Source organism: Haemaphysalis longicornis, unplaced genomic scaffold (genome assembly GCF_048455015.1).
Source record: "Haemaphysalis longicornis isolate Haplotype H1 unplaced genomic scaffold, Haemaphysalis longicornis Haplotype H1 scaffold_2, whole genome shotgun sequence".
NCBI classification, from domain to species: domain Eukaryota; kingdom Metazoa; phylum Arthropoda; class Arachnida; order Ixodida; family Ixodidae; genus Haemaphysalis; species Haemaphysalis longicornis.
Window position 1 is genome coordinate 153,819,715 of NW_027526295.1, and position 11,600 is coordinate 153,831,314.

The 11,600-nt window shown below is 49.3% G+C and overlaps 2 protein-coding genes across 2 annotated transcripts; both read right to left on the reverse strand.

Moving 5' to 3' along the window:
* Positions 1–1,236: 1,236 nt before the first annotated feature.
* On the reverse strand, positions 1,237–6,375 carry LOC144167456 (uncharacterized). Its single transcript, XM_077696715.1, has 3 exons — positions 6,201–6,375; positions 2,682–3,055; positions 1,237–1,730 (listed from the first exon to the last, which is right to left on the reverse strand). The coding sequence occupies exons 1-3, from the start codon at positions 6,373–6,375 to the stop codon at positions 1,371–1,373; spliced, it is 909 nt and encodes a 302-aa protein (XP_077552841.1). The 3' UTR covers positions 1,237–1,370.
* Positions 6,376–6,394: 19 nt separating this feature from the next.
* LOC144168368 (uncharacterized) lies at positions 6,395–9,499 on the reverse strand. Its single transcript, XM_077697370.1, has 3 exons — positions 9,277–9,499; positions 7,211–8,795; positions 6,395–6,488 (listed from the first exon to the last, which is right to left on the reverse strand). The coding sequence occupies exons 1-3, from the start codon at positions 9,497–9,499 to the stop codon at positions 6,395–6,397; spliced, it is 1,902 nt and encodes a 633-aa protein (XP_077553496.1).
* Positions 9,500–11,600: the final 2,101 nt, after the last annotated feature.

Genomic DNA, 11,600 nt, shown 5'->3' on the forward strand with positions numbered 1-11,600 from the left:
GTGTTTATTCAGCCCAAAGGGGAGTATACCTCCGTGCAAGACATGAAGGGGGCATCTCACAGGCCTCTTCCGAAAAAGGCAACCACGAAAACACATTCACCAGAGGTCCATCCAAATGAAATCAACTTTCACATTGCACACGCAAGAAGGAATTATCAACGTGAATGGGGGCATAAGAGAAGACAGTAGCTGTACGTAACTTCCCGCAACTGAGGCCGCAACTAATTGCAGTGCCACGATTGACACCTACGGCAGTGGAGAATGTAAAATGATTTACACCTTTAAGTGTGCAAACCACTGATTATAACTAGCACCCTTACACCCAAGAAAAAACACACGAATACAACCTTTACAAAGGGTGTTTTTCTTTGTTTTTTGATAGAGTGTAAAGGTGTTATATACAAAAAGGGGTGTAAATCATTTTACGGTGCATGAATTCAATGGTTCTCTACAAACGAGCAACCTCTACAATCGAACTAAAATAACAAGCCTCTCTTCCATGAAGAAAGTAATGACACGGACACCAATCTACGTAGCCATATTGTGATTTCTGAAGGTCCCAGGGGGCCCACCTATACTGAATTTCACGCATTGCATAAATAATCGAGCAAAACGCTTCGCCATAGCACCAACGATGAAGTGCGAATCAGGTGTTTTACCCGCCAGGGGCAAAACGGGCAATAAGGAAGCCGGTAGACTCTCAAAAATGATAAAAAAAATCTGCGGCACTTAATTAACCTTCAATACGAACCACAAATAGAAGGAAAACAAGTGACGCAGAAGCAAATTAGTAATAAAGAGTTCAGAAATACTATTTTCCCACTGCAGCGTACGAAACTGTTCACCATTCCAACCTGAAGCCTCGAGTATTCCTTACGGAAAGCCCGCAGAGGCTACGTCATGACTGACGATGCGGCAGCACGCTGGACGCACTACGCGCAACACAACGCATAAGTGGGGCCCTACCGACTGTTCCATCGCCAGTCTCACGTAGAAGAACCTACTGAAAAATGCGTGCTTGTTGGAACAGTGGGAACTTCAAAAACAGAGCGAGGGCTGGAAGGGAAGGTAACACTTGCCTCGTCGAACCTTTCGTCACGTTCTCGCATTTTTTTTTTTTTGAAATTAACAACCAACCATCGGCCACCTAACCTGGCCGCATCTGGCGCTGGCAGGCGTTCGTGATAAACACAAGCATTCGGGAGTCCGAAGCCCTAACGAATAGATTTATTCAGAATGGCCAATATAGAGACACGCTTCTTACGATGTGGGCCTTCAGTTATCCCAATGAAATAAATTTATCAGCTTTCTTATTTGCCGATGCAACCACGGACTCTATAGTAATCCGTGGGTCTCGTCACGGGCGCAGGTCAGATGTAGTCCCCCAGGGAGTAGATCTTGTTGTACGCGTAGGGCAGAGCGGAGCGGGAGAAGAGCAGGCAGGAGACCTTGTCCCCCTGCAGCCGCAGGTCCTCGGCGAAGCTGTAGTTCTTGCCGTCGGCGCCGCTCGTGTTCAGGTACGGCACCACGAGCACGACTCCCTTGTTTTTGGCCGGCGAGAAGCTCTGCTGCGCGTGCAGGAGCAGCAGCTTGGCCACGTGCTTGTCGACGGCCACGAGGTGCGTGGCCAGCGCGGGGCCGTCGCGTAGCTGCTGCATGAGCAGGAAGCCGCACACGTCCCCGTTCTCAATGGCCACCTGGCAGTAGCTGCCCGGGTCCGACGTCATCACCTGAAAGATGGCACGCACCGTGAGGGCAGCCCTAGCTGACCCGGCGATGCTTTCCCGGCAACGTCTTCCCGAACGTAAAGGGCAAGAGGGAAGTCTCTGGAGGAAAGGGATGACGATTTACCTTCTACTGTCACTGTCTCGCATTTTGGAAAGGCTCCACGAATCGCGATGCCATTTCTAAGCGGACTTTAGTACTCCTACGGAATGGCATCGATTAATATGGGCCTGCTGCCTTTCAAAATTTACTGGTTTGTGTATTTACGACTTCATAGAATCAATAAAGGTTTAATGATTGCCCGACTCTGCTTCGCCAACGTGTCTGTGAGTTTGTCTTGGCATAACTTTCCCCTTCTTTATCCTTTTGTCCATGATCTACTATTAACTTCTATTCTGTCACTTCAGCATCAAACCCGTCCAAAACCATGATTTTGGTATTTTCTTTTTTTTTTGACAACGACTACTACTACCACCATGAAAAGCGGCGACGGGACCTGTAAATAAACAATTTCAAACCTAATGCAATGGGTGGTAGTGGGTGCTTCAGTGCTTACATGGAAAGAAATCCGCCAGCTCCGCCATGCTACAAACCTTGCGGGACTTTGTGCAAGCTTTGCCAATTTTTTTTTATTGTCTGGTCTCCCCAAGTTCACTCAACACTAACCAGACCAAACGTCTGCCCTAAAGTACTTTTCGGCACCTGTCCTGGTGGCTCATTGGCTAAGGCGTTGCGCTGCTGAGCACAAGGACGCGGGTTCTTCCCGGCCACGATCGCTGCTTCTTAGATGGAAGAGGCGAGTGAAAACGCCCGTGTGTCGATATTTCTGCGCACGTAAAGATCCCCGGGTGGCCAAAATGAACCCGCAGCCCACTACAAAGTCAAAGTCGTGCGACAAAGCACAGGTGTGGTTAAAGTGCTTTTTGGTAGAGCACCTTGAGAGGAGCACTACTCACGGACAAGTACTGCTCGCGGGCTCCGGTCATGATGCGCTCGTCGAAGTGGGCCACCTGCTTGAAGTTTTCGGGAGTGATCGCATGTAGCGTGACGCCCGGTATGCGGTACACAAGCCGGTTCGGCTCCATCACCTTGGGCACGGTCTTGACGAGCATGAAGGGCGAGCGGACGGGCAGCACGTCGGAGATCTTGCAGGCACACTGCATTTCGTTCGTGATGCGCGCGAACACGTTCAGCTGGGCGTTCTTCTCGACCGTGTCCTTGACCAGCTGGAAGATGTCCCACCAGCCCTCAGCTTTGCTCATGCTTAGCAGGCCCAGGTAGACGGTCTCCTCGCTCAGGTTGATGGTCGCCAGGCTGGCCGCGACGTTGTCTGTACACATCAATATCGAGAACGAGCTCGAATTAAGGGCAACTCACCCGACCACATTCCTATGGTACTTGCTAATTCATAACCCACCGGCTTAAAAATCACCGTGTACAAACAAGAAAGATTTTACAAATTCATAAAGTGTACTTATTGGCCTAGTTTGCTTCATCTAGAGATATATCACTCCTTCACTGAGATAAAAAATGAACAAGAAACACATTTTGGTGCCTCCACTTTATGGCGCTAGATGGCGCTAGCTGGCTAACGAGCAAGTTTTTCTTTTATTATGTCAATACAGAAGGGACATATCTCTAAAATAAGCAGACTAGGTCGTTGTGAGCATTGATATGTATTTTTCAAGCTTTGGTATTGGTGCACGATGGTTTTTAAGCCCACGGGTCGGGAAGTACCAAATCCCTCTTAAAGGAGCCATGAAGAGAAAACACAAGTTTGGTTCATTCAAAAGATTGTCTCGTTAGAATCATACTGACACCACTTTTAACGTAAACTTCACTCAAATAAGCTATATAATTAGGAAAAACGGGAATGATCATGCGACCCACCAGCTCATTTCCCGCAACAGAACCTATGATGTCACATGAGCTAAGCTCTGCGATTGGCGGAGGCTGGCAGAAGCAGACGCAAATTAGGTAGAGCTTACAAACTAGACGAACGAGCGATATACGCTTAAATTTAGGGCACATTCTTTAGAAAGCAATAAGAATGATGGGACGAACAGTGGAAGTTACGAAAGCACATCTAAACATACCAGTACTGATGCGTTCTGCTGTTCGTACTGCGCACAGCATGCTTGGTTTAGCTGCACAGCACTACGGGGCTTGGGGTTGTCTCAGACGACACTGGCCGATTGACGCAAGCAACGGTGTCTTACGTGACCCCATTTGTCGAGCGAGCACTGTTTCAGGGAAAGAATATTTTCTCCCAGAACAAAAACAAGCCAGGTTTAAATGCGGGCAAAAACAAACCAAACGCTTGCCACGGTATGGTGGCGCCATCTAGGTTACGGAACGTAAAGAAACGCGGGAACAAACCAACACCCCTGTACAGGGTGGAGACAACCTTCGAACGGTCCCGTGCCGCCGCAATTGGGCCAACGGGCTCAACGCGTTATTCTTTTCGTTTCCCACGAGACCTAGCAACGCGAAACAGACAATATGATTCAAACTTCATCAGTAAACCACGTTGCGGCGATAATTTTAGTGCGGTTTTGACACAATGACTTGCTTCGGCGGCGAGAGAGCAACCGAAAATGGCGGCGCCAGCGTATACGTGTCTCTACCCTCTACGGCGGATGCGTGAATGAAGGTACTCTAGGCTGCAGAGCGGTCGGTTCCTGTGATGTCATTTGGGACCACGAAAACGCACGATTGAGCGGGAAAATCAAAATTTTAACCGAAATTGTTTAATTTCTCAGTGAATAAAGCACCGTTTGTATCCGGACAAGCGCTGGGGGCACTATAAAACACGAAATCTTTCGAATAAAACCAACTTGCATTTTCTCTTCATGGCTCCTTTAAGTGAACCTGAAAAAGGGCTTCGTTGGAAAAAAAATAAAAGCTAGTTAGTTCCGCGGACATTACAGCAAGTTTTTTTTTTGTGTGTGTGTGGTTGGTGTGGCCCATGCCGTTGTCGTGGAAGTAGACAGTGCCACCGTGTCAGTTGTGCATACCCTGTACGAGCCTCGAGTGGTCCGGGGTCACGTTCTAGTATCGCAAAAACGATGGCGCACACCGTGGTTAAAGGGGATGTTAACAGATTCGTATTACTCGTATTTTCAAAGCAATTTGCTTCTGGGGCTCTAGAGAGCCACCATTTTCATAGAGCCTACTGTGTGCATGCAGTTTTATGTCTGGCTTTCCCACATTGCTCAAGTGTGTCGCAGACAAGCCGACTGATAGCCCTCTATGTGCAGAACCAGAGAATTTGGATGCCATCCTGCGAAGTCAATTTTGCGGATTACCTTCCGGGTTTATCACGAAGCAAATTTCTCGGGAGACTGAATTCTTCTTACGTGCGTAGAAGGTGAAATGTCGGAGTGGCATTGTAACGGGTACCTTTTATATACATTCCCACACAGCAGCCACCCATAATATTATACTACCTTAGTCCCACTATAATACACCTTAATCTATCTTAATTTTAATTTTCCGTAATGTATCACAATAGACCTTAATAAGCCCTAATTAATATTAACCCACCTTCTAAACCACTCTTACCCATAATTAAAATCAATCAATCACTTATAAGTCAACATTCAATCCTAATTTAGTTTAGTATTCTCACTATTTCCTAATTTTATGAATAAAGATCACGGCTATGTGCGAAAACCTTCAATACGGGTGCGCGATGCATGGGCGCACACCAGAAAGCACCGCATCAGAGCCGGTTAGGTTTCCATTACTGATTTTTAATGTTGCTTCCAATTGCTTAGTTTCTTCAAGCGCTCATTGAAACTATATTCCTCAACGGCGAAGTACGTCTACAACTGCTTTGAATCTGATGAGCCGGAATCGGGGGGAACTTTATCGCTTGTTCCACGCCACTCTTTCTTACACATGCTAGTCAGTACATACGTACGACCATTTCAATGCCGTACCGACCACCTTGCATGCTAAGCAGACGGTCGCACCGGCATCATTCTCATGGTGAACTGCAAACATACAACTGCTGCGGCCATGTGGAAAGAGAGAGAGATCGTGCCCACAAAATGAAAACACAATTAAAGAAAGCCCACACCAGGCTGAGACTTGGAGTTGCAGCGAAGCTGTATTTAGTCCTCATCGAGTGTAGTTGAGTACTCTTCATCTCTGTTAAAGACCTCAATCGACTCTTCCTCGTCTTTCATTGTCAGCCACAGCCGAGAGAGCAAGCCGTTTGACTCTCAGGTACTAATTCACAGTCGTAGCCACGTGCAATAAAAAATAAAAAAAAAACCGTGGCAGCCGAGTGGGCAAGACGACTACCTCTAACTCCATTAATCTACCAGACACAGGTTAGAATCCTGCCGATGCCGCTGATTTGTCTTTATACTGTAATACTGAGCTTTGTGAAACGCCGGAATCAATTAATGGCGTCACTGTTAATTTTTTTTCTTTTTTTCATGCCTTGTGCCTGCGCGAGTCCGTACCTTCGTCATCCATGGACACCTCGAACTTGGCCGCAATCTTTCTGAAGAGTTCCAGGTAATTCACAGGCAGCAGGCCCTCGGAGCAACATACTCGCTCCGCTACCTTGAGCTGGACCTCCGACGAGCGACGTGTTGGCGTAATCGATGCGTGGCTTTCACTCGCCGCCAAAGACATTGCGACGCCCGCGAACGCTTCAGCAGGTTCCCTTTGCAGGGAGGCTGCCCCTGCTGCTGCTGATGATGATGATGGTGTCGTTGCGATTATTCTTCTTTCTCTCCTTTACGGTACTGGCGCGCACCCACGGAGGGGAACTGGAAAGGCCTTGCGAGTGGGTTATTTGGGCAAAAGGGCACATAAGTAAGAAAAGGAAAAAAAAATAGTGCCCTTTCACTCTGGGAAGGAAGATGGCCTGCGAAGCTGTTCGCAGTCCACGCAGGTCACGAAACAGGACACGTTTATTTGTAATTTCCGATTGAGCATACTTCCCATCCAATTAACTGAATGAAACTTGGAAAGACCCGAGCTCCGGACAAACATGGAGCTGTCTGTTTCCCTACCGCGTCGTTGGCATCTTACGTCTGTGTAACCCACCAACCGAATACTTGACCACCGAGGACACTGGACAGGTCGCATTGGGCCGTTCGACGTTCTCTTTTAAACCAGCTACCAACAGAGCGGAAATATCATCAGTAAAAGCACAAAAGCTACAACTGCTCGTGCCCTCCCCCCCTCCCCCCCCCCTCCTCCCTTCCTCCATGCACGAGCAATTCATGCACGTATAAACCGGCAACCGGCTATGTGCGCGTGCTTAGAAGAGAAATAGGAGGAGGAGAGAGAGAGAGAAATAAACGTTTATTGTCTGAAAAGACTAGCTAGGACTTGGCCCTTGCCGGTCCGAGGTGGTAGGTCTCCTCAGTCCAGGAAACCTCTGGCGGTGGCTGCCGTCTTCGCCCGGTTCACCAGATTCTTCTGGTTCTCCGGATCCTCGGAGACGAGCAGCGCCTCCCACTTTTCAGCGATGTCGTGGTCACCGGTGGTACGGCCGCTTGCGTTGTTTTGTGGTGCGGAAGTCTGTATTGTTGAGGACGCTTGGCTATCCACAGGTGGGTCTGGGCGGCGGTCTTCGCTAGGGCACTCCAGGATCATGTGCGGCAAGGTGTCGGGTATGTCACAATAAGGGCAGAGATAAGGGAATTGCGTGGGGTAAATGCGGTGCATGATTATTCCGTGTGCGTATGTGTTTGTTTGGAGGCGACGAAGGATTACACTTTCTTCCTTGGTGAGATCGAGATGTGGCGGGGGATATCTCCTCCGCTCAAGTCGGTAGTGCTCCAATATTGCCCTATAGGTAGTGGGTACCTCTTCTGCGCCCGTTGCCGCACGGATGTTGGGTGGCAGGAAGGCCCGGCTTGTATGTTCTCGGGCTGCAGCGTGCGCTGCTTCGTTTCCCGCCATCCCTTCATGCCCCGGGATCCAGGTGACGTAGGCGTCAGGAAGTTGGGGGCGCGTCTTTAAGATTTTAAGTGCTGTCGCGGACACGCGTCCTTTTTGGAAGTTCCGACATGCCGCTTGGGAGTCGGTGAATATCAGTGCTCGGTCGCTGCAGGTTGTCATTGCCAAGGCGATGGCTGCTTCTTCCGCCGTTTCGGGGTTACGAGCCGGTATTGTTGCCGACGCCAGTTCCCTGCCTCGTTGGTCCGTGACGCTTACTGCGAAAGCAGTGTGGTCTGGGTATCGAGCGGCATCTGTGTATCTTGTGTTGGGATCTTTGGCATATTTTTGGAGGAGTGCCTTCGATCTTGCTTCTCTTCTTTCTTTATGGTAAGAGGGGTGCATGTTACGTGGTATGCGTGCTACAAAGATGGCCTCTCGGAGTTCCAATGGTAGTCTTGCTTTTTCGTCGGTGTCCGCGATGTATGTTTCACTGTAATTGAGATAGCGGAGTACTGCTCTGCCTGTAGAAGTGAGCTTGAGGCGTTCGAGTTGGCTGGCTTTGTGGGCTTCGGCCATCTCCTCCCACGTATTATGTACGCCTAATTTAAGCAGCTTGTCGGTGGATGCCATGAAAGGGACTCCCAGAGCAGCCTTGGTTGCTTTCCTGATCATTATGTCCATTTTTTTTATTTCAGCCCTTTTTAAGGCTAAGTATGGGGTGCCGTACGTCATCCTACTGGTTATTAATGCTTGAATGATCCGTAAGGTGTCTTGTTCTTTGAGCCCCCTTCGTTGATTTGTGATTCTTTTAACGAGGTGGGTGACTTGTGTCACTGTTTGCTGTAGCTTGGGAAGATGAGCTGCACCCGATCCATCTTTGTGTATTGTAAGACCCAGTACCCGAAGGGAGTTGACCTTGGGAATTTCCACTCCGTAAAGAGTGACGCTGGGATCCGCATCAACAAGTTTGGGTGGCCGTCCTCGAGTTCGAGCCTTCAGCACGAGAAGTTCGGACTTGTCCGGAGCGCACTGGAGGCCGCAAGAGTCTAAGTAGGTAACTACCACGTCGATAGCCTCCTGTAGAGAGTCCTGTTGTTTCCCCGTTGTAGGCGCTCTCGCCCACAGCGTGAGGTCGTCTGCGTAAAGAGCATGCCTTAGTCCTTCGATCAGTAGCGGTCCCAGAGATACGTTTTGGGGGGGGCGATTTTTTTTTTTTTTTGGGGGGGGGGTGAGGCGAATAAAGAATCGCTCCCCTCCTTGCGCCAATTCTGCGGAGGTGGTGATAACCATGAAGGCGTGTGCGCGTATGCGTTGCAACCCGCTGGTATTTAACTTCGTGCAAGTGGAATGCTTAAAAAAACTAAAAATAAGAAACTGAGGACCCCTTTGGGGGGGGCGACTGCCCCCTTCGCCCCCCCCCCCCCCCCTTGGGACCGCCACTGCCTTCGATGGTCTTAAGTTTCTTTGGCAGGTGTAGCATGGCGATGTTGAAAAGCAGCGGGGAGACCACCGAACCTTGAGGCGTGCCTTTGTTTGGTAGCTGGAATTTTTCGCCTCGAAGGTTGCCGATGCCCACCGTTGCCGTACGATTGGTGAGGAAGTTTCGAACATAATTATAAGCTTTGGGGCCACAATTGGTACTTTGCAGATTTTCGAGGATCTTTTCGTGCTTGACATTGTCAAAGGCGCCCTTTACGTCGACGGCGAGTATGCAGGACTTGTGATGGCGATCCAGGCGGTCTATGATGTCCTCCTTCAGAAGCAAAAGAATGTCTTGGGTAGACAGATGCTGTCGGAACCCAAACATCGTGTCCGGTATGTAGCCGTTGTCCTCGAGATATGACGTGAGCCGAGCATGGACCATGTGCTCAAGAAGTTTACCCGCACAGGAAGTCAGCGATATAGGGCGAAGATTCTCAATACGTAGAGGCTTGTTTGGCTTGGGAATCATGGTCACATCCGAATGCTTCCAGGTTGCCGGCAGTTCGCCTGTTTCCCAGCATACGTTAAAATACTCTAGGAGCGCTTCTGCTGCGTTTGAAGGTAGGTTACGGAGGAGCTTATTGGTAATCTTGTCATTGCCGGGCGAAGTGTTCCTTGTGAGTTTGGCCAGGGCTGCCTCCATTTCAGCTTTTGTGAAGGGCCGATCGAGGTCAGGATTATGCTGGCCACGGTACGGATCAGTACTTGTCGGACTCGATGGGATGTTACCGGTCAACTTGCGTTGTATCTATGTCTTGTTGGGTGCCTGCGTATGAGTGGATTAATTTTTGGAGGTCTTGCTTTTGCAGCATTTTTGTCGCTGTAGTCGCCAGGAGGCTTCGTAAGATATGCCAGGTCCTTTTCGTGCTGAGGGTGCCCTGAAGTTGGTCACATGCTTTGTCCCAATTTTGCCGGCAAAGTAGGGCGCCATATTCTTCGGCTTTCTTAGTGATGGCGGCGATTTTCAGCTTGAGTTTTCTGTTGTGCTTTTGTCTTTTCCACCGTTTGAGGAGGCTTCTTCTTGCTTCCCAAAGGTGGGAGAGGTGAAGGTCAACAGCGGGAGTATCTGTGCTCAGTTGAATTATTTTTGTATGCTCTTCCGCTTTCTCAAGTATATTAGAAAGCCATTCGTCAATTTTTTCGATGTTTCCGGGATTGAGGTCGCTACGGAAGGCTTTCCAATCCGTGAGTTTTGCTGTCCCGGACCGAACAGTTCTTTTTCGATGGCTTATCTCGAGTTGTAGTATATGGTGGTCACTTCCTAACGTCTCCTCTAGTCGGGTCCATTCCGCCTGCGGGATACCGTGGGTAAAGGTGAGGTCGGGATTAGTGTCTCTGGAGACGCTGTTTCCTACTCGGGTTGGTTGCAGCGGATCGTTCCAGAGACTTAAATGGTGAGATTGGGCTGCGTCATGGATTCGGGTCCCTTTCTTGGTTGTGGACGGGTATCCCCACGCCGTGTGTGGAGCATTAAAGTCACCCGCGATGACGACTTTGTGCCCTTTCGTGATGTCCCTGATTTTCCTTATAAATTGCTCGAAGTTCGGCAGGTGGTCTCGAGGAGGGCTGTAGACGCTTAAAATAAAGAGGCTTTGCTGAGTCTTTCTCTCAGGTAAGATTTCGACAAGTGTATGGTCCACGTTTGTGTCCGTGATTTCGTGCACTTGGGTGGTAAGGGACTTTTTAATCAGGACTGCGGTGCGCTCTGTTTTGCTGAAGGCGTTGTATCCTTGAAGGCGAATGTTTGTGCTGTATGTTTCCTGGAGGGCTATCACATCTGGTTGATCTTGTTTAGTGAATTCTAGGAGGTTAGCTATTTTGCGCCTGATAGACCTACAGTTCTATTGCCAGATTTTGGTTTGTAAGGCGTCTGTGGTGCCGTTAGTTTGGACTGCCATCTTCGAATGATTCCACGTCAGAGAGCTCTTCTCGGCTTAGGGAGCAAGAACGTGAAGCATCGTGGCTTTCTTTTCTTGCCTTTTTACGCGCTGCATCTATAGGGCTGAGGAGTGAATCGAGCACCGTTTTGGTGATGAAGTTCTTCCTGGCGTATGCGACGAAGCTGTCAAAGATTGCCGTGTTGTGCGATGTTTGCTGCGCAAAAGGCGCTATGGCCTTCTGGATTTCTGCCGCGACCACCTGCTGTAGGTTTACCATGATCCGCTGTTCAAGTGCGGTTATTCTGTCTTCAGTTAGCTGAATTGCTCTCTCCTCTGTGAGTAGCACTTGTTGTGGAGGGCGTTTAGCAGCTTCTTGTTCACGGCAGCGCTGGAGCAGCTTATCAATGAGAGTTTGCTGGCTTTGAATCTTCATCTCTAAGGCTTTGATGGCAGCTTCGTCTTCGGACCTTCTTCCAGATTCGCTTGCCACATTGGCGTAGCTCACTCTCATTTGGGATGAAGCTCGCGAGCCGGATCGAGATAGCGAACGCGCTCTAGATCTGTCTCTGCTGCTTCTCTGCGCGGTGTTAGCGCTGCTATCTG

Coding starts and splice junctions, on each gene's coding strand:
- LOC144168368 (XM_077697370.1), bottom strand. CDS start 9,499: ATGGTCCATGCTCGGCTCACGTCATATCTCGAGGACAACGGCTACATA. Junction 8,796..9,276: donor GATCCTCGAAAATCTGCAAA/GTACCAATTGTG, acceptor TACTGATCGAAG/GACTAAGGCATGCTCTTTAC. Junction 6,489..7,210: donor GACCACGACATCGCTGAAAA/GTGGGAGGCGCT, acceptor GGTGCGCGCCAG/TACCGTAAAGGAGAGAAAGA.
- LOC144167456 (XM_077696715.1), bottom strand. CDS start 6,375: ATGTCTTTGGCGGCGAGTGAAAGCCACGCATCGATTACGCCAACACGT. Junction 3,056..6,200: donor GGTGTCCATGGATGACGAAG/GTACGGACTCGC, acceptor TGATGTGTACAG/ACAACGTCGCGGCCAGCCTG. Junction 1,731..2,681: donor CCCGCGAGCAGTACTTGTCC/GTGAGTAGTGCT, acceptor GCCATCTTTCAG/GTGATGACGTCGGACCCGGG.